General features: G+C 37.3%; 1 protein-coding gene across 9 annotated transcripts in view; it reads right to left on the reverse strand.

Moving 5' to 3' along the window:
* QTMAN (queuosine-tRNA mannosyltransferase) overlaps positions 1-23,932 on the reverse strand; it is a 410,331-nt gene that overhangs the window by 358,530 nt on the left and 27,869 nt on the right. For 4 of the 9 annotated variants that reach the window (XM_087435126.1, XM_087435130.1, XM_087435129.1 and 1 more), the window contains exon 1: positions 14,582-14,708. The exons of 2 other annotated variants lie outside the window; for them this stretch is intronic. In XM_087435126.1, the coding sequence (XP_087291252.1) occupies positions 14,582-14,639 (58 nt within the window). In that variant the 5' untranslated portion in view covers positions 14,640-14,708. Of the gene's footprint in view, positions 1-14,581; positions 14,709-23,932 lie in introns of those variants that run through there. 3 more of the 9 variants (XM_087435132.1, XM_087435131.1, XM_087435125.1) reach the window with 1 other exon arrangement.

Here is a 23,932-nt window from a genome sequence, read left to right on the forward strand (position 1 = left end):
ACAATTGGGTCAACAAAGAAATCAATGGAAAAATAAAAAAATACCTGGAGAAAAATGAAAATGAAAATACAACATGCCAGAATTTATGGGATACAGCAAAAACAGTTCCAAGAGGGAAGTTTATAGCAATACAGGCCTACCTCAACAAACAAGAAAAATCTCAACTAAGCAATCTAACGGTGCACCTAAATGAACTGGAAAAAAAAGAACAAAGCCCAAAATCAGTAAAAAGAAGGAAATAATGAAAATCAGAGCAGAAATAAAGGAAATAGAGACTAAAAAAATAATAGAAAAAAATCAATGAAACTAAGAGTTGGTTCTTTGAAAAGATAAACCAAATTGACAAACCTTTAGCTAGACTCACCAAGAAAAAAAGAGACAAGGCTCAAATAAATAAAATGAGAAATGAAAAAGGAGAAATTACAACAGACACCTCAGAAATACAAAAGATTGTAAAAGAATACTATGAAAAGCTATATGCCAACAAACTGGATAATCTAGAATGGATAAATTCTTAGAATCATACAACCTTCCAAAACTGAATCAAGAAGAAATATAGAATTTGAATAGAACAATCACAAGTAAGGAGATCGAAACAGTAATCAAAAATCTCCCCGAAAATAAAAGTCTAGGATCAGATGGTTTCCTTTGGTAGTGAATTCTACCAACATTCAAAGAAGCCTTAATACCTATCCTCTTCAAACTCTTCCAAAAAAATTGAAGGGGAAGGGAAGCTTCCTAACTCATTCTCAAAGCCAACATTACGCTGATATCAAAACCAGACAAGGACAACACAAAAAAAGAAAATTACAGGCCAATATCACTGATGAACATCAATGCAAAAATCCTCAACAAAATACTAGCAAATTGAATACAACAATACATTAAAAAGATCATATACCATGATCAAGAAGGATTTATTCCAGGGATGCAGGGATGCTTCAGCATCTGCAAATCAATCGATGTGATACACCACATTAATAAATGAAGAATAAAAATCACATGATCATCTCAGTAGACACAGAGAAAGCATTTAACAAGAGACAGCATCCATTTATGATAAAAACACTGAATAAACCAGGTATAGAAGGAAAGTACCTCAACATAATAAAGACCATATATGGAAAACCCATAGCTATTATCATTCTCAATGGAGAAAAACATCCCTCTAAGAACAGGAACCAGACAAGGATGCCCACTTTCACCACTCTTATTTAACATAGTATTGGAAGTCCTAGCCAGAGCAATCAGGCAAGAAAAAGAAATAAAAGGGATCCAAATTAGAAAGGAAGAAGTGAAACTGTCACTATTTGCAGATGACATGATTTTATATATAGAAAATCCTAAAGAAACCACTAAAAAACTTTCAGAAATAATAATATGAATGTGGTAAAGTTGCAAGATACAAAATCAACATATAAAAATCAGTTGCATTTCTATACACTAACAACGAAAGAGAACTTAAGAATACAATCTCATTTACAATTGCAACAAAAACAATAAAATACCTAGGAGTAAAGTCAACCAAAGAGGGGAAAAATCTGTACACTGAAAACTATAAAACACTGCTGAAAGAAACTGAAGACGACACAAAGAAATGGAAAGATAGTCCATCCGCCTGGATTGGAAGAACAAACACAGTTAAAATGTCCATACTTCCTAAAGCAATCTACAGATTCAGTGCAATCCTTATCAAAGTTCCAACAACATTTTTCACAGAAATAGAACAAAGAATCCTAAAATTTATTTGGAACAACAAAAGACTCCAAGTTGCCAAAAGAATTCTGAGAAAAAAGAACAAAGCTGGAGGTATCACACTACCTGATTTCAAAATATACTACAAAGCTATAGTAACCAAAACAGCATGGTACTGGCACAAAAACAGACACACAGATCAATGGAATAGAATCGAAAGCCCAGAAATAAACCCACACAACTATGGACAGCTAATTTTCAACAAGGGAGCCAAGAACATACAATAGAAAAGGAAAGTCTGTTCAATAAATGGTGGTGGGAAAACTGGACAGCCACATGTAAAAGAATGAAAGTAGACCATTATCTTACACCATATACAAAAATTAACTCAAAATGGATTAAAGACTTGAATGTAAAGCCTGAATCCATGAAACTTCTAGAAGAAAACATAGGCAGTATGCTCTTCGACATCGGTCTTAGTAGCATATTTTCAAGTACCATGTCTGACCAGGCAAGGGAAACAATAGAAAAAATAAACAAATAGGACTACATCAGACTAAAAAGCTTCTGCACAGCAAAGGAAACCATCAACAAAACAAAAAGACAACCTAACAACTGGGAGAAGATATTTGCAAACCATATATCTGACAAGGGATTAATATCCAAAATATATAAAGAACTCATACATCTCAACAACAGAAAAACTAACAACCCTATTAAAAAATGGGCAAAAGATCTGGACAGACATTTCTCCAAAGATATACAGATGGCCAACAGGCACACAAAAAGATGTTCAACATGACTAATTATCAGGGAAATGCAAATCAAACTACAATGAGATATCACCTCATGCCCATCAGAATGGCTATAATTAACAAGACGGAAACAACAAGAGTTGGAGAGGATGTGGAGAGAAGGGAACTCTCATACACTGCTGGTAGGAGTGCAAACTGGTACAGCCACTATGGAAAATAGTATAGAGATTCCTCAAAAAGTTAAGAACAGAACTACCATACAATCTAGCTATTCCACTACTGGGTATTTATCCAAAGGTCATGAAAACACAAACGTGAAAAGATACATGCATCCCTATGTTCACTGCAGCATTATTCACAATAGCCAAGACTTGTAAGCAACCTAGGTGCCCATCAAGGAACGAATGGATAAAGAAGATAAGAATATGTGGTATATATACACAATAGAATACTACTCAGCCATAAAATAAAAAACGATGAAATCCGGCCATTTGTGACAACATGGATGGACTTGAGGGTATTATGCTAAGCGAAATAAGTCAGAGGGAGAAAGTCAAATACTGTATGATCTCAATCATAAGTAGAAGATAAAAACAACAACAAACAATCACATAGAGACAGAGATTGGATTGGTGGTTACCAGAGGATAAGGGGGGAAGGAGGAGGGTAAAAGGGGTGATTAGGCACATGTGTGTGGTGATGGATTGTAACTAGTCTTTGGGTGTTGAACATGATGTAATCTATACAGAAATCAAAATATAATGATGTACACCTAAAATTTATATAACGTTATTAAAAAAAGAAGGTTCAAGCTGTACAAGAAAATATAATTGTTTCCCAGGAAAAAAATTCGTATGCAAATTTCTTGACTGGCATGCCAGAACTCTGGTACTATTTCCTCCTGAAAACCATTTAGGAAATTCAAACTCTAAGTGCTGTTGGAACCTCTAAGCGTAGAAATGTGAGGATGTGTGCAAACAACAACTAAGAACAAAAAATACAGTAAAAGAAACAACAGAGAATTAAAATGGTACACTAGAAAATAGCTATTTAACACAAAAGAAGGAATTAATGGAGTAATAGAGAACCAAAAAAAGAAATAAGACATATATAATGCAATCAGCAAAATGGTAAATGTATATCCTACCTTATCAGTAATTACACTAAAAGTTAAAGGATTAAACACTGCAACCAAAAGGCACACATTGGTAGAATGAATAAGAAAATATGATCTAACTACAGTCATGTGTCGCTTAGTGATGGGGATACATGCTGAGAAATGCATTGTTAGGCGATTTCATCATTGTGCAAACAAAACAAAGTGTATTTACACAACCTAAATGCTATAGCCTACTAAATATCTAAGCTATATGGTACGAATCTTATGGGACCACAGTTGTATATGTGGTCTGCCATTGACCAAAGTGGTGTTATGCAGCATATGACTATGTGTGCTATCTACAAAAGACATATTTTATTTCCAAAGATGCAATAAGTTGAAAGTAAAAGAATGGGAAAAATATACCATACCAACAATAACCAAAAAAGATCTGGATTGACTATACCAATATCAGACAAAATAGACATTAAGAGAAAAATTATAACCAGAGACAAAGAACGACATTTTATAGGGATAAAAAGGTCAAGATAAGTGCTCACAGGGAAATTTATAGCTGTAAATGCCTAAAATAAAAAAGATCTTAAACAAATAAACTTGATAAATTAGAGGAAGAAGAGCAAACTAAATCCAAGCAGAAGAAATGGAATAATAAAGATTAGAGCAGAAACTAAAAAGATAAAAGATAGAAAAAGAGAGGAAATTAACAAAACCAAAAAAGTTGATTCTTTGAAAAGATCAACAAAATTAACAGGGCCGGCTCCGTGGCTTAGCGGTTAAGTGTGCGCGCTCTGATGCTGGCGGCCCGGGTTTGGATCCCGGGCACGCCCCGGGGCACCACTTCTCCGTCCAACGCGGGGCCGAGTCCCACGTGCAGCAACTAGAAGGATGTGAACCTATGACGTACAACTGTCTGCTGGGGCTTTGGGGGGAAAAAAATGAATAAATAAAATCTTTAAAAAAAAAAAAAACAAAATTAACAAACTTTTAGCTAGATATACAAGGGTAAAAAAAAGAGAGAAGAGGGGACATCACTATTGATCTTACAGAAATAAAAAGGATATAAGGAAATACTATGAACCAATATATGCCAATAAATTTGATAATCTAGATAAAATGAAAAAATCCAAGAAAGATACAAACTACCAAAAACCAAGAAGAAATAGAACACCTGAATTGACCTATAACAAGTAAATATATTGAATTATTAATCAAAAAACTTTCCATCAATAAAAGCCCAGGGTACACCTTCAATAGTGAATTTCACCAAACATTTAAAAGAATTAACACCAATCATTCACAATCTCTTCCGAAAAACAGAAGACAAAACACTTCCCAACTCATTTCTATGAGGCTATTATTACCTTGATACCAAAACCAGAAAAAGGACATCTCAAGAAATCTATAGACCAATATCCCTTATAAATATATAGAGGCAAAAATTCTCAACAAAATACTAGCAAACCAAATCCAAAACCATATGAAAAGAGACACGATTAAGTGGGATTTATCCCAGGAATGCAAAGTTTGTTCCATAATGGAATCAATCATTGGTTCAGTCAATGGAATACACTTTATTAACAGAATAAAGGACAAAAACTACATGATCATCTCAACAGACCAAAAAACAAAAACAGCATTTGACAAAATTCAACATGCTTTTCATGATTCAAACACAAAACATTCAAGAAACTGAGAATAGAAGGGAATTTCCTCAACCTGATCAAGAGAATCCAGGAAAAATATGCAGCTAGCATCATATGTAATGGTAAAAGACTATAAAACTTTCCCCCTAAAATCAAGAATAAGATAAGAATGTCCACTCTCACCACTTCTATTCAATACTGTATTAGAAGTTCTAGTCAGGACAGTTAGGGAAGAAAAAGATATAAAAGTCATCCAGAATGGAAAAGAAAAAGCAAAACTATCTCTATCTGCAAATAACGAAATCTTATATATAGAAATTCCTAAGGAATCCACTAACAAGTATTAGATCTAATAAGTGAGTTTAGCAAGTTTGCAACATATAAGATCAACATACAAAAGCCAATATTTCTATACACTATCAATGAACAATCCAAAAATGAAAATAAGAAAACAATTCCATTTAAAACAGCATCAAAAAGAATCAAATACTTAAGAATAAATTTAACAAAAGTAGAAAAAATGCACTTTGATAACTACAAAATGTTGTTGAAAGATATTAAAGAAATAAATAAGAAAAAAAGAAATAGAAAGACATTCCATGATCATGGATCCGAGGACTTAATATTGTTATCCCTAATAATGAGCATCTTTTCATGATATTATTGACCATTTATTTATCTTCTTCAGAGAAACATCTACTCAGATTCTTTGCCCATTTTTAAAATTGGGTTGTCATTTTACTATTGAATTGTAAGAGATTTTAATATATTGTGGATTCAAGTCCCTTATCAGAAATATGATTTGCAAATATTTTCTCCCACTCAATGGGGTTGTCTGTTCATCTTCTTAATAGTATCCTTTGAAGCATAAAAGTTTTACATTTTGATAAAGCCCAATTTATCTATTTTTTCCTTTGTCATTTGTGCTTTTGATATCATTCTTGCACAGTAAGTGTTTGTTGAACGAAGGACTGGCTCCACCATACCAAGATGCTTCCATATTTCAGTTCAACTGGAGCCCTAGTAAAAGAATAAGCTAAAATGGGAAGAGTAAATTTTTGAAGGTTAGATAGGGTAATAATGCATGCATTCTTAACTACCCAGACTTGATAGTTCTGTCGCCTTAATCTCATATACAAACTCTCCTTTTCACTCCTATCATTACCACCCCAAATTCAAGTTTCATATTACCACTTGCCTGAATCACTAAGATAGCCTCCCGACTGGCCACCATGCCTCTACAATATTACTCCCTAATCCAAGAAACCAACTGCTTTGGTAACATTCCTAAAGTTTAGCCTGATTGTCTCATTCTTCCACTTAAAAAAAACGAAGCATGCAGATTCAAAAGAACATTTGGTTTGAATCCTAGCTCTGACAATTAATTATCATGAGACCTTGGGTAAGGCACAACTCCTCTGGGCCTCAGTTTTCCTCTTCTTTAAAATGAGGGTTGTAATATCTACTATACAAGAGTTGTTATAAATAAATCAGAAGACACATTCAGGTCTGACACATTAGAGATGTTCTATAACCTTCTAGGGCTGTCCACTGCCTTACAAATAAGATCTACATACCCTCACAAGACAGTCAAACCCAATTTTTCTAGTCCAACAGTCAACTGCTCTCCCTCTGCTCCTATGTAGGATCACTAAAGACTCTTCCATGATACACTATGCGACTCTGCCTTTTTCATGTTATGTGCTCACCCTGAAATGTCCTTTTCCCAAATCTCCCCCTGACAATCTCCTACCAGTTACTTAAGGTCCAGCTCAAGTATCACATCCTTTAAGGAATGCCTAATATGAAATAATCCTTTTTCTCTGCGTTTTATTTGTGCCTCATTTACACCATGTATTTCATTCAAATTTTTTATACACTAGTCTTTCTTCCTTATTAGAATGTAAACTCTTTGAGGGCTGGAACTATGTGTTTTATCAACTACACTGTTCAGTACCCTGTACTAAAAAAGAATTAAAGGAAAATAATAGTGACACTTAGGCTTTTGAGATTGATTGACAATACTATTTATAAAATTTATCCCAAATAATTTATGTAGTCACTTATCTATATGCTCACAATAGAAATCAAATAAAAATGTTCAATAAACTGGGACCTGTCTAAAGGAGATATGACTTATTTAGATTATGTAATTGAAACACAAATAAGACTTTTGTAAGTCTGCTTTATGGAGAATAACATGATTTTAATAACAGTTAAATCCTATCAATTTGAAAGGATAAACCTTGTCATTTTATTTCATTTTTTAAGATAATTTACACGAATTGTCAAATAGTTCCATTTCTGAAACACTGAAACACAACAAATGATCATATGCATGAACAAAAGGCAGCACAAAGCTACCTGTCAATGAAATTTCCAAGATATTTTACAAAATTTAATCAGAGTTGATCATTTTTGCCAGACTAGAGTGTACATGTAATTCTTGAATAGTAAACAGGATAAGAAATAAACAAGCCAATCATACACAAAAGGAGTGATTAAATAGTCAACTACAGTATTCAAGCACAAAGTAATATTATGAATGAATAAAAAAAGAGCGCATCACAGCTTTTTTTGTCACACATCTATTCTAGAAATAAGAAAAAAAAATCATGGAGACGCATGTAGCATACAGATGCAAGCAAGTACAAAGTGAAAGAATGGCTGCAAAGATTAGAGAGAGCGGGAAGCACCTGCTTCCATTTTCTCTAGTATATATTGTAAATAGTACCTGCTTCCTTACTTGGAAAAGCTCTAAGAGGAAACTGCACAAGTGCATTAGTGTGTGTGCGCATATATGCCTATGCTTTCATGTAGTTGTACTGAAAGACATTACATGGGTCTCAAAATATACAGGCAGGGCAAATCTGGATAAGTATCAAGATCAGCGTTAACGGTGCACCTTTGGGAAGGCTCTACAGATAAGAACAGACTTGAACTTTTAACACTCATAAGTCTTCCCTGTGTTCACAAAGCATGCATTTCAAACTGGACTAAGCGAGGACCCTAACGCTGTCTGGCCAAAGAGAGCGTTTTTACTTTGGGTATGATGTCATCTGTCTCTCCAGGTATTGAATCCCTGACCTCTGGGTATAATAATTAAATCACTTATTTCATATTTTAAGATAATCAATGCATATACATAAATATTATATTTCTAAGCTGTAAAAAAAAACACAAATAGACTTTTCTATCTATGTGCAATAATAAAGATTACTTGCAGTTGACTTGACTGAACATCAGTTTCGCAGTTTCTTTTGGCTTTTTAGCCCTCACGTGTGACTGAGCTGACCATTCAGAACTACCTAATGGTCTACTAACAAATCCAATCCCCTTATAAGGGACTATACAGTGGCCCTAGTTTATATCATAGACTTCTTTGAGGGTCTTATAAAAACTAAGGGCCCCTCCACAGAAATACCTACTTAAGTACACATAGATATAAGACTTTACATACCAATGGGGGTTTTTATTTTAGAGACTTTCCTAATGTCTGATGAACTTGGCTCACTTTCTCCAAGACTCACTGGAAGTGTTTCCAGAGCCTAAATTTGTATATTAATTCCCCTCCTCACCCCCCCACCCCCAGTTCTAGCACATATCAGCAGGGTAAAGTGCCTTTCCTGTACCTTTTCCTTATAATCCCATAAATCTCTTGCAAATTAGATGACTGTATGCATCACGCCATACTATTTTAATTGATTTTCTTATTTTCTTCCCCACTGAAATGTGAGCTCCTTAAGGCCAGAAACTGTGTCAGGTCCCTTTCCATAGCTCCAGCAACTAGCATAGCACCTTATGCAAAGAAAGCATTCATTAAGTAACCGCCAATCAAACAAAGCCACAGGTTGATAATTACTGAAGCTGCCCAATAGGTACATGTGGAGTAGGGGAGGAAGGGTGTTTCATTTTACTAGTCTGTCTTCTTTTGCATACATTTAAAATTTTTCATATACTGGGGGGAAAAAGTCTGGAAAAGAGAGACTTGTAGCTACACATCAGTAAACTTCACAAATATGAAAAAGTCTAAGAACAAACTGGACTTGTTCAGTTTTGCCTCAGAAAACTAGGATCAATGAATAGAAACTAAAATTTTGGCTTCATGTAAGAAAGAATCCTCTAATAATTAGAGGTGTCTGAAAAATGAAGCCAGTTCCAAAAAAGAAAGAGATGGTCCTGCCTCTAGGCTAGTTATATTCAAGCAAGAGTTGGCCAATCAGAATGAACTACTATCTAGGAGATTAAAGCACCAAACAGCAAAAACAAATTCTAAGAGATCTTCAAATCTGTGAGTATCTGAAAATAGAGTTTATCATCATAAAACAGATGCCCAGAATCAATATAAAGATGATTGTTGATTTCATATTCTTTATAAAGCATCTACAAAGAATGAAATCCTTTCTTAAAACCAATTTCCTCGTAAGCCTCGTCTTGCAGGCATTCACTCTCTGACCTTCTGCTTCCCTACCCTTCTCGCAGTTCCTCAATGTGGCCCTTGGCCTCCAAAGCAAATGCTGCTCCTACTGGAATGCTCTTCAGATAGCAGCTAAGGGACACTTCCTCCGGGAAGCCTTTCCTACATGACCACATCAGGTTCTCTCATTACATGCTCTCAGACAACCACAATCCTTTTCTAAAGAGGAGAGACCCCATGTTTTTGCTCACCACTGTATCCCCAGGGCCTGCCTGTCACAGATCCCGGCATGTTGTAAGTGCTCAATAAATATTTGTTAATGGATGAACGCATACAACATTCCCTATGAACCTAGCATTTTCATAAATTATTATCTAAACTGAATACAAGTCAACTTGCCAAAATATAACCAAGCTATTTCTTTATCACAAGTGATTAAACTACCTCACTAGAAGCTAAGGACAATAAGAAAATAGTTAGCTAGCTCCAAAGACAAAATTTTTTATCTGTTTTATTATGAAAATCTAACACATTTTCAATACCTTTTAGCTTCACAATACACAAAAAAAATTTATTTCCCAGAATTTTTTTAAGATTCTGACAAGCCAAATGATTCTCAAGTCAAACCGTAGGTTATTAAGCTGAAAGAATACAGTGCATGAATGTGAAGTCTAATGAAGACATTTAGGTAATGAAGAAGCAGTAAGACCTTCAGGACAGATGGACAGCTATCAGATCAAATAAAATATTTCCAAATGTGAGTTTGAAGAAAGATATGAAAACGCCCAGGATAGGAATACTTTGTGTTGCTAAGAAACAATGAAGACTGATGAGTACATTGTCTCTCTTACAAAGATCAACTATAATCATCTCATTTATCAGTACAATTCCTTGTAATGATTATTCATTTTTAAAACCTTTACAAAACATACTGAACTAAAAAAAGGAAGATATAAATTGTGTTTAACACTCAGAAATCACTAATGTATCTAATGTGTACAGGGACATTTAGAGTAGAATTTTATTGACTTCCATCAAAAGTGGTTTGTTAGGACCAAGTTACAAGATCTTACCTTTAGTATTAAGATTGCAAGTGAGAAAAATAATCTACTAAATTATTAAAAACAGAAAAAAATTCTATCTACACCAAAACTATCACTATAGCTAATACACAAAATATTTGAAATTCCAAATAAATTCTAACAAAGTTAAACATTAGGTTTTAGGACTATTTTATTTTAATTTAGGGGTAATTACCCACTTCCATCTTATCCAGAACTCTGTACCTGATAAATTTGAATTAGAGCCAGCACTACATCATGTTGAAATCCCATAGACTCAATCCTACTTCTTAAAGATTATCTTTAGCTTTAATTTTGGACCCAACATAAACTTTCATCCAGACCTACACTTTCACCCAGGTCATTCACTCCATTATTAGTGCCAATCCTGAGCTCAGTTCCTCCTCCACTTCAGAGACAAATGACAAACTAAGGAAAAGATGAAGGGAAGCCTTCAGACTGAGTAAGGAACTCCAAAGAATAATTGTTTTTTAATGAAATAAATAAAATTTACCTTGGAGAGGTCTGAATGTGGAAAAGACTTAGTCTAATGTCTGATATATATATATATATATATATATATATATATATATATTTTGTGTGTGTGTGTGTGTGTGTGTGTGTGTGAGGAAGATCGGCCCTGAGCTAACATCCATGCTAATCCTCCTCTTTTTGCTGAGGAAGACCGGCTCTGAGCTAACATCTATTGCCAATCCTACTAATATATATTAAATATTCAAAAATTGAAACCATTATTATTTTTACTGTGCTTTAATTTTATAAACTGATTTCCTCTGATATTAATACTAAAAAATAATATATTGTTATTTCCTAACATTCTAAACCTATAAATTAGAAAACACAAGACTCTAAATATCCTTTAACTTTTTATTATGAAAATTTTCAAATATAGCAACAGTAGAGAGAAGAGATTAATGAACCATAGCACCTAGCTTCCACAATTATCATCACTCTGTCAATTTTGTTTCATCCACAAGAAATCTATTCTTGAACAATGCACAAGTACATTGAATTGAGATGCCCTTTTAAAAGTGTGCCCAACATGTTGACCATGTAGAAAAGATGGGTTTCATGTAAAAACTTTATTTTTGTCTCTTACTGGTCTATTAAACCTATTCAGTGGTAAAGCAACCTCTGCCCTAGAGTAAAAACTCAAGTAATCCTCATGACTTTTCTGGTCCTTCATAAGTAACAGAAAATAATATGGTCACTTTAAATGGTAGGCCTCAGCTCAGCAATTTAAAATGGCTAGTCCCAGATAGACAATTGGGGAAATTTGAATATGGACTATATATTATATAACATTATTGTATCAACGGTAAAGTCCTGGGATGATAACTGTATTGCGATTACATAGGAGAATATCTTAATTTTTAAGACGAACAAGCTGAAGTATTTAGGGCTAAAGTGTTATTTTCAAATGGTTCAGTCACACTCCACCTGCCAAAAAAGCATGTAATATACAATATACACTTACAGCCAAATGTTACTAACTGGTAAAAGGTATGAAGTGTTTATTATACAGGCATATCTCATTTTATTGTACTTCGCTTTATTGCACTTCACAGATTTTTTTTTTACAAATTGAAGCTTTGTGGCAACCTTGCATCAAGCAAGTCTATTGGCGCCATTTCTCCAAAAGCATTTGCTCATTTCATGTCTCTGTATCACATTTTGGTAATTCTCGCAATATTTTAAACTTTTTCATTATTATTATATTTGTTGCAGTGATCTGTGTGTGATCAGTGATCTCTGATGTTTCTATTGTAATTGTTTTGGGGTGCCACAAACCATGCCCATATAGCATGGCAAACTTAATAAATGTTGGGTGTGTTCTGACTGCTCCACCAACCTGCCAGTCCCCCATCTCTCCCTCTCCTTGGGCTTCTCTATTCCCTGAGACAATATTGAAATCAGGCCAATTAATAACCCTACAATGGCCTCTAAGCATTCAAGTGAAAAGAGTCCACATCTCTAACTTTAAATCAAAAGCTAGAAATGATTACGCTAAGTGAGGAAGGCATATTGAAAGCAGAATAGGCTAAAAGCTAGGCCTGTTGCACCAGTTAGCCAAGTTGTAAACGTAAAGGAAAAGTTGTTGAAAGAAATTAAAAGTGCTACTCTAGTGAACACACGAATGATTAAAAAAAGCAAAACAGCTTTACTGCTGATACGGAGAAAATTTTAGTGGCCTGGGTAGATCAGACCAGCCACAACATTCCCTTAAGCCAAAGCCTAATCCAGAGCAAAGCCCTAGCTCTCTTCAGTTCTATGAAGGCTAAGAGAGGGGAGGAAGCTGCAGAAGAAAAGCTAGAAGCTGGCAGAGCAACTTGGTTCATGAGGTTTAAGGAAAGAAGCCATCTCCATTACACAAAAGTGCAAGGTGAAGCAAGCAAGTGCTGATGTAGAAACTGTAGCAAGTTATCCAGAAGATCTAGCTAAAATAATTAATGAGGGTCGCTACACGAAACAACAAATTTTCAATGTAGATAACACAGCCCTCTATTGGAAGAAGATGCCATCTAGGACTTTCACAGCAAGAGAAGAGAAGTCAGTACCTGGCTTCAAAGCTTCAGAGGACAGGCTGACTCTCTTGTTAGGGGCTAATGCAGCTGGTGACTTTAAGTTGAAGCCAATGCTCATTTACCATTCTGAAAACCCTGGCACCCTTAAAAATAGTGCTAAATCTACCTGGCCTGTGCTCTATAAATAGAACAACAAAGCCTGGATGACAGCACATCTGTTTACCACATGGTTTACTGAATATTTTAAGCTCACTGTTGAGACCTACTGCTCAGAAAAAAAGAGATTCCTTTCAAAATATTACTGCTCGTTGACAATGCACCTGGTCACCCAAGAGCTCTGATGGAGATTAATGTTGTTTTCATACCTCCTAACACAACATCCATTCTGCAGCCCATAGATCAAGGAGTAATTTACACTTTCAAGTCTTATTACTGAAGAAATATATTTAGGGGGGCCGGCTCGGTGGCGCAAGCAGTTAAGTGCACGCGCTCCGCTGCGGCAGTCCAGGGTTTGCCGGTTCGGATCCCGGGCGCGCACCGACACACTGCTTGTTAAGCCATGCTGTGGTGGCATCTCTTTATATAAAGCGGAAGAAGATGGGCATGGATGTGAGCCCAGAGCCAATCTTCCTCAGCAGAAAAAAAAAAAGAGGAGGATTGGCAGATGTTAGCTCAGGGCCAATCTTCCTCACAAAAAAGAAAAAAAAAGAAATATATTTCGTAAGGCTATAGCTGCCACAGATAGTGATTCCTCTGATGGATCTCTGCAAAGTAAATTGTAAACTTTCTAGAAAGAATTCACCATTCTAGATGCCATTAAGAACATTCGTGAGAGAGAAGTGAAGATGGCGGCATAGGCAGACTCTGAAGTCACCTCCTCCTGCGGACACAGCCAATTTACAACTACTCGTGGAAAAATTACCCCTGAGACAGAAGTGAAAACTTGATAAGAGGAACTCCTGCAACAACGGACAATCCTAACTGAGGTAGAAGAGGCAGAGACTCCCTTCTGGAGAGGAAAAACGCTGCCTTCACAAGCCACAGCGCCTCACGGCCGCCCAGGAGCAGCACACAGGTACGCAGCCCTCCCAGGAGGCGCGGGGCCCTGAGCCGGGGAGCGCCCCCGCTGTGGGCATTTTGTGGACCCAGCACAATCGAGACGAGTGGCGTAATATCTGACTTTGCCTGCTACTAAAACATTGGGGAGTACCCCCAGAAAAGCTGGTTCAGAAAGACATTAAAACTGGCTCTTGAGGGGCACAGGCGCAAACTCACCCGTTTCAGAAAGCAATCTACAATCACCAGAAAGAAAGGTGCACAGTGCTTTGGTGAAAAGAGACTCACCTAATAGGCCCTGTGTGCATCTCGGTGAGAGGTGAGACCTCTCCAGGGACTGGGACATTGGCGGCAGCCATTGTTGTGGCCTGGTGTGGGCGTGCTGACACAGACCCCATTGGAGTTCTCCCTGGGCCCTGCTAGCCCAGGGTCTGCCCCACCCACTAGAGCACCGATTTAATCCAGCTCAACCAGGGGAGGCAGGCCACCCTAGAGACTGGCCCCACCCAACAACAAGCCCTCAAGCAACTTGTGGGCCTGCTAGATTGGTGGCTGGATTCTCTGCAGCCTGGCAACTGAACCGACTTCAGTGGGGCAGGGCGTGCACAAGGAGCGGGTGGAGAGTGTGGGGCAGCGGTGGAGTGTGTGGGACTCCCACCATGGAGAGACTGGGTGGAGAGTGTGGGGCAGTGGTGGAGTATGTGGGACTCCCGCCATGGAGAGACTGGGTCCGCTTCGGGAGGTCGGGGCGTGCACACAGGGCAGGACTGTGTTGACTGTGTGTGTGGACCTGTGGGCGGCAGGGTTTGTCAGCTGCAGAAGACTTGTGCTTCTCAAAGACCCACGTAGGGGGTTTGCCCCACCTTCCAAAGCCTGAAACAATTGGGTGCTCCCGTGCCTGAGGCCAGCCCCACCCAGCTGCAATCCTCAGAGAGCTGACAAGAGACCTAAAGGCTGGAGGCTTATAGCACTTGTAAGCCCCTGAGCCTAACAACCTGCCACACTGGGGGCCTACTCACTTAAGAGAAATACTGCAACACAAATGTGGTATTAGAACTTGCAGCCAACTGTGCTGGGGCTCCCCACACCTGATAAAGAGACTGAAGGGCCCACAACAACTATAAACAGCTGAGCATTACAACAGCTGACCAGGAGCATAACTCAGCCTCCCTGGGTGCCTACAGGGAGAGCAAACAGGCCACAACAGAAGGACACACGTAGCCCACATAGGGGTCACCCCTGGAACATTGAGAACTGAGGGAAGCACACTGCAGGACTCCTAAGGCATCACTTACATAAGGTCACCTATCCAAGAGCAGGAGACGTAGCTGACCTACCTAATACGTGGACACAAGCACAGGGAAAGAGGCAAAATGAGGAGGCAAAGGAATACATTCCAAGTAAGGGAACAGGACAAAACTCCAGAAAAGGAACTAGGTGAAACAGAAATGAGCAACCTACCCCACAGAGAGTTCAAACTAAGAGTGTTAAGGATGCTCACTGATGTGGGGAGAAGAATAGGTGAACTCAGTAAGAATGTCAACAAAGAAATGGAAGATATAAAAAAGAACCAATCAGAAATGACGAACACGATACTGGAAATGAAAAATTCACTAGAAGGACTCAAAAGCAGAGTAGAGGATACAGAAGAACGGATCTGCGAGCTGGATGAAAGACTAGATGAAATTACCCAAGTTGAACAAGTAAAAGAGAAAAGAATTAAAAAGAGTGAGGACAGTCTAAGGGAGCTCTGGGACAACATCAAGCACATTAACATCCGTGTTATAGGTGTCCCGGAAGGAGAAGAGCGAGACAAAGGGGCAGAGAATCTATTTCAAGAAATAATAGATGAAAACTTCCCTAACCTAAGGAAGGAAACAGACATCCAGGTACAGGAAGCACAGAGAGCCCCAAACAAGATAAACCCAAAGACGCCCACACCAAGCCACATCATAATCAAAATGTCCAGAATTAAAGATAAAGAGAGAATCCTAAAAGCCACAAGAGAAAGACAAGTTACATACAAAGGAAGCCCCATAAGGCTATCAGCTGACTTCTCAGCAGAAACCTTACAGGCTAGAAGAGAGTGGCATGATATATTTAAAGTGCTAAAAGGAAAAAACTTACAGCCAAGAATACTCTACCCAGCAAGGTTATCATTCAAAATAAAAGGAGAGATCAAAAATTTCCCAGACAAGCAAAAATTAAAGGAGTTTGTCACCAAGAAACCAGTGCTACAAGAAATGGTAAAGGGACTGATTTAAGGGGAAAAGAGAAGACCACAAATAGGAAAAATTATCTATTTCCATGATAAGAGGGTAATGCATACAAATGCACAAAAAAGAGGTTAGATATGTATCAAAAACATAAAATGAGGGAGGAGGGGAGTTAAAGAGTAGAGCTTTCAGACAGAGGTCAAACTAAAGAGACCATCAATTCTGTATAGAAGGAGAAAGGAACAGAGAAGGACTACTAAAACACTGAGGAAAAAAAAGTTAAAAAATGGCAGTAGGTACATACTTGTCAATAGCTACTTTAAACGTCAATGGACTAAATGCTCCAATTAAAAGGCATAGGGTGGCTGATTGGATAAAACAACAAGACCCATATATATGCTGCATACAAGAGACACACTTCAGACCTAAAGACACTCACAAACTGAAAGTGAAGGGATGGAAAAAGATATTCCACGCAAATGGCAATGAAAAGAAAGCTGGGGTAGCAGTACTCATATCAGACAAAATAGACTTCAAAACAAAAACTGTAAAAAGAGACAAAGAAGGGCATTACATAATGATCAAGGGAACTATCCAACAAGAGGATATAACACTTGTAAATATCTACGCATCCAATGTAGGTGCACCTAAATATATGAAGCAATTACTAGCAGACATAAAAACAGAAATAGACAGTAACACAACAATAGTAGGGGACTTTAACACTCCACTTACACCAATGGATAGATCATCCAAACAGAAGATCAATAAGGAAACATTGGCCTTAATTTTATTTTATTCTATTTATTTATTTATTTATTTTTTTTCCCCCAAAGCCCCAGTAGATACTTGTATGTCATAGTTGCACATCCTTCTAGTTGCTGTATGTGGGACGCAGCCTCAGCATGGCCGGAGAAGCGGTGCGTCGGTGCGCACCCAGGATCTGAACCTGGGCCACCAGCAGCAGAGCGCGCACACTCAACCACTAAGCCATGGGGCTGGCCCAGGAAACATTGGCCTTAAATGATACACTAGAACAGATGGACCTAGTAGATATATACAGAGCATTCCATCCAAAAACCAAAGAATACACATTCTTTTCAAATGCACATGGAACATTCTCCAGGATTGATCACATATTAGGCCACAAAACAAGTCTCCATAAATTTAAGAAGACTGAAATAATACCAAGCATCTTTTCTGACCACAACGGTATAAAACTAGAAATCAACTATAGGAAGAAAATCAGAAAAGCCACAAATACATGGAGATTAAACAAAATGCTACTGAACAACGACTGGGTCAATGAAGAAATCAAAGAAGAAATCAAAAAATACCTGGAGACAAATGAAAATGAAACTACGACATGCCAGAATTTACGGGATACAGCAAAAGCGGTTCTAAGAGGGAAGTTTATAGCAATACAGGCCTATCTAAACAAACAAGAAAAATCTCAAACAATCTAACAATGCACTTAAAGGAACTGGAAAAAGAAGAACAAACCAAGCCCAAGATCAGTAGAAGAAGGGAAATAATAAAAATCAGAGCAGAAATAAATGAAATAGAGACTAAAAAAACAATAGAAAAAATTAATAAAACCAAGAGCTGGTTCTTTGAAAAGATAAACAAAATTGACAAACCTTTAGCTAGACTCACCAAGAAAAAAAGAGAGAAGGCACAAATAAGTAAAATCAGAAATGAAAGAGGAGAAATTACAACAGACACCTCAGAAATACAAAAGATTATAAGAGAATATTATGAAAAGCTATATACCAACCAATTCGACAATCTGGAAGAAATGGATAAATTCTTAGAATCATACAACCTTCCAAAACTGGATCAAGAAGAAGTAGAGAATTTGAATAGACCAATCACCAGTAAGGAGATTGAAACAGTAATCAAAAACCTCCCCAAAAATAAAAGTCCAGGACCAGACGGCTTCCCTGGTGAATTCTACCAAACATTCAAAGAAGACTTAATACCTATCCTTCTCAAACTCTTCCAAAAAATTGAGGAGGGGGGGAAGCTCCCTAACTCATTCTATGAAGCTGACATTACCCTGATACCAAAACCAGACAAGGACAACACAAAAAAAGAAAATTACAGGCCAACATCACTGATGAACATTGATGCGAAAATCCTCAACAAAATACTAGCAAATTGCATACAACAGTACGTTAAAAAGATTATACACCACGATCAAGTGGGATTTACTCCAGGTATGCAGGGATGGTTTAACATTCGCAAATCAATCAACGTGATACACCACATTAATAAAATGAAGAATAAAAATCACACGATCATCTCAATAGATGCAAAGAAAGCATTTGACAAGATACAGCATCCATTTATGATAAAAACTCTGAATAAAATGGATATAGAAGGAAAGTACCTCAACATAATAAAGACCATATATGACAAACCCACAGCTAATATCATCCTCAATGGTGAAAAACTGAGAGCTATCTCTCTAAGAACAGAAACCAGACAAGGATGCCCACAATCACCACTCCTATTTAACATAGTACTGGAAGTCCTAGCCAGAGCAATCAGGCAAGAGAAAGAAATAAAAGGGATCCAAATTGGAAAGGAAGAAGTGAAACTGTCACTATTTGCAGATGACATGATTTTATATATAGAAAACCCTAAAGAGTCCACCAGAAAACTTTTAGAAGTAATAAACGAATATGGTAAAGTTGCAGGATACAAAATCAACACACAAAAATCAGTTGCATTTCTATACACTAACAATGAAGTAGTAGAAAGAGAAATTAAGAATACCATCCCATTTACAATTGCAACAAAAAGAATAAAATACCTAGGAATAAACTTAACCAAAGAGGTGAAAGAGCTGTACACAGAAAACTATAAAACATTGCTGAAAGAAACTGAAGAAGACACAAAGAAATGGAAAGATATTCCGTGCTCTTGGATTGGAAGAATTAACATAGTTAAGATGTCCATACTTCCTAAAGCCATCTATAGATTCAATGCAATCCCTATCAAAGTTCCAACAACATTTTTCACAGAAATAGAACAAAGAATCCTAAAATTTATTTGGAACAACAAAAGACCCCGAATAAGTAAAGGAATCCTGAGAAAAGAGAACAAAGCTGGAGGTATCACACTCCCTGATTTCAAAATATACTACAAAGCTATAGTAACCAAAACAGCATGGTACTGGCACAAAAACAGACACACAGATCAATGGAATAGAATCGAAAGCCCAGAAATAAACCCACACATCTATGGACAGCTAATCTTTGACAAAGGAGCCAAGAACATACAATGGAGAAAAGAAAGTCTCTTCAACAAATGGTGTTGGGAAAACTGGATAGCCATATGCAAAAAAATGAAAGTAGACCCTTACCTTACATCATACACAAAAATTAACTCAAAATGGATTAAAGACTTGAATGTAAGACCTGAAACTATGAAACTTCTAGAAGAAAACATAGGCAGTACGCTCTTCGACATCGGTCTTAGCAACATATTTTCAAGCAGCATGTCTGACCGGGCAAGAGAAACAATAGAAAAAATAAACAAATGGGACTGCATCAAACTAAAAAGCTTCTGCACAGCAAAGGAAACCATCAACAAAACGAAAAGACAACCTAACAATTGGGAGAAGATATTTGCAAACCATACATCTGATAAGGGCTTAATCTCCAACATATACAAAGAACCGATGCATCTCAACAACAAAAAAACTAACAACCCAATTAAAAAATGGGCAAAACACCTGAACAGACATTTCTCCAAAGAAGATATACAGATGGCAAACAGGCACATGAAAAGATGTTCAAAATCATTAACTATCAGGGAAATGCAAATCAAAACTACAATGAGATATCACCTCACGCCCATCAGAATGGCTATAATTAACAAGACAGGAAACAACATGTGTTGGAGAGGATGTGGAGAGAGGGGAACTCTCATACACTGCTGGTGGGAGTGCAAACTGGTGCAGCCACTATGGAAAACAGTATGGAGATTCCTCAAAAAATCAAGGATAGAACTACCATATGATCCAGCTATTCCACTTCTGGGTATTTATCCAAAGAACTTGAAAACATCAATGCATAAAGATACACACACCCCTGTGTTCATTGCAGCGTTATTCACAATAGCCAAGACTTGGAAGCCACCTAAGTGCCCATCAAGGGACGAATGGATAAAGAAGATGTGGTATATATACACAATGGAATACTACTCAGCCATAAGAAACGATGAAATCCAGCCATTTGTGACAACATGGATGGACATTGAGGGTATAATGCAAAGTGAAATAAGTCAGAGGGAGAAGGTCAAATACCGGATGATTTCCTTCATTAAGTAGTAGATAACAACAACAATAAACAAACACATAGAGACAGATTGGATTGGTGGTTACCAGAGGGGAAGGGGGGAGGGAGGAGGGCAAAAGGGATAATTCGGCACATGTGTGTGGTGATGGGTTGTAATTAGTATATGGGTGTTGAACATGATGTAATCTATGCAGAAATAGAAGTATAATGATGTACACCTGAAATTTATACAATGTTATAAACCAATGTTACTGCAATAAACAAAAAATTAAAAAAAAAAAAAGAACATTCATGATTCACGGGAAGAGGTCAAAAATATCAACATTAACAGGAGTTTAGACGAAGTTGATTCCAACCCTCATGGATGACTTTGAGGGGTTCAAGACTTCAGTGAAGGAAGTAACTGCAGATGTGGTGGAAATAGAGAAAGAACTAGAATAGAAGTGGAACCTGAATATGTGACTGATTGCTGCAATCTCAAAACTTTAACAGATGAGGAGTTGTTTCTTCATGATGAGCAAAGAAAAGGAGTGGTTTCTTGGGATGGAATCTACTCTTGGTGAAGATGCTATGAAGATTGTTGAAATGACAACAAACAATTTAGTATTTTACATAAACTTAGTTGATAAAGCAGCAGCAGGGTTTGAGAAGATTGCCTCCAATTCTGAAAGAGGTTCTACTGTGGGTAAAAAGCTATCAACAGCATCGCATGCTACAGAGAAATCGTTCATGAAAGGAAGAGTCATTGGATGTGACAAACTTCATTGTTGTCTTATTTTAAGAAATTGCCACAGGCACCCCAACCTTCCTCAACCACCAGCCTGATCAGTCTGCAGCCATCAACACTCAGGCAAGACCCTCCACCAGCAAAAAAAATACAACTCACTGAAGGCTCAGATGATGGTTAACATTTCTTAACAGTAAAGTATTTTTTAATTAAGGTATGTACATTGTTTTTTTAGACATAATGCTGTTGCACACTTAATAGACTACAGTATAGTGTAAACATAAGTTTCATATGCACTGGAAAACCAAAACACTGTGTTTATTGCGATATTCACTTTATTGTGGTGGTCTGAAACCCAACCTGCAATATCTCCGAGGTATGCCTATATTACTGTTTCTACATTTCTGTAGGTTTAAAATTTTTCAAAATTAAAAGACTAGATCCAAACAATAAAACTCCAAAGTACTTTTAACATTAAATTTTATGTTCTCCATTCAGCTGGGGCCTGCCCACAGCTGGCCACTGTCAGTGAGGAGGGAACAAAATCCTTCTCACCAAGGAGTTTCTCTTCTGCCATCTTGCTAAGTTTTCTGAGCCCACTGGGGACAAGGTCAGGGAGGGAAGAAGAGGGAAGAATATAGGACAGTTCTTATGTGACTGCTACTGTACCAAGATGGCCTAGGGTTATGTAGGTATGGCAGGTGTTTAAAGCTCATTTATCCTCTCTTGGGCAGCTTATATGCATTCTTCCAAAGGTATAATCCTCCAATTGCAAAACTCCTGCCTGGGGCAATGCTCCCTCAGCTAACAGCTCCCTCCCAATGCCCCTCAACTTCTGATCCCTGAGAGTACACCCCACAACTCCTTACTGCTGAGGCCCTCTTGCTCTGGCAGAAAACTCTCTTGGGCTAGATCCCTTTTCAAATAACACTAGGTTGATATTCACATTCTGGGATACATAAATACACCTTTGACCCGTTGAAAGAGAGGAGTGCAATTACTTCTTTAAAACCGGCCCTACTGCCCCAGAACACTTTAGCTTTCCCAGGCATGAGTCTCTTGTGACCCCAACTGCAGGACCCATATACTCCGGTTGAAACTCCTCTCACTAGGCTTGATGAAAGATTCAGAAATCCCTAACTTGTGGAAGGCAGGGCTAAAACACACAGCACTCCAATGACATTCCAGAAAAATTCGCCTGGGGAAAGCTCTCTCTCTTTTGATATGTCTATGTGAGCGAAGAGATACAAAGGTCACAAAACCAGCTTTCCACAATTCTGCATATGGTGTATTTGTACACTATGGAAAACAGTACAGTGGCTCCTCAAAAAATAAAAATAGAATTACCATGATCTAGCAATTCCATTTCTGAATATATACCCAAAAGAACTGAAAGCAGGGACTTGAACAGATCCTTGTACACCCATATTCATAGCAGCACTTCCTTTGGATATAGAAGCATCTGTTGAATACTGATGCCTCAACTGAAAGTTCCAGTTTATCATTTCATTATCCCAGGAATGCTATTATTTGGTACAGTGCAGTAAATATATATATACACAATCTTGGAAACCTGTTGTGAGGACTAAATGCTTCTATACATATAAAGCACATACAACACCACCTAGCCATACAGAGAACTCAATTACTTATTGTTAGCTATTATGATTATTACAATATAGACTTCTCTTTTTAAAAATTGCCTAGTCAAATGTTGGCGAGGATACAGAGAAATTGGAACTCTTGTGCACTGCTGGTGGGAATGCAAAATAACTCAGCCACTATGGAAAACAGTATGGTGGCTCCTCAAAAAATAAAAATAGAATTACCATGATTTAACAATTCCATTTCTGAATATATACCCAAAAGAACTGAAAGCAGGGACTTGAACAGATACCTGTACACCCATATTCATAGCAGCACTATTCGCAATAGTTAAAAGGTAGAAGCAACCCAAGTGTTCATTGATGGATGAATGGATAAACAAAATGTGGTATATACATACAATAGAATATTATTCAGGGCTAAAAAGGAAGGAAATTCTGACACATTACCACATGGATGAAACTTGAAGACATTATACTAAGTAAATTAAATGGTCAAATGATACAAAATGGTCGAATGATACAAAAATTCAATCAAAAGATATATATGAATGAGTGGTAAAATGCTGAGGTAAGCCCCTATCCTCTGACCCAGCAATCCCACTTCTAGATATACACCCCCAAAAAACTACACTTAAGACCACATTGAACATATATGAGGATGTTTATCACAGCATTGTTTGAGTGGTACTGGAGGCAACCCAGGTGTCCATTACCTGGATAACTTAGATGTGAACAAACTACGTTTAGAAGTAATTAGCTAGAGACACATACTACAACATGTT

This window comes from Ceratotherium simum, chromosome 9 (assembly GCF_057802395.1).
Source record: "Ceratotherium simum simum isolate JZ-2026a chromosome 9, ASM5780239v1, whole genome shotgun sequence".
Lineage (NCBI taxonomy): Eukaryota > Metazoa > Chordata > Mammalia > Perissodactyla > Rhinocerotidae > Ceratotherium > Ceratotherium simum.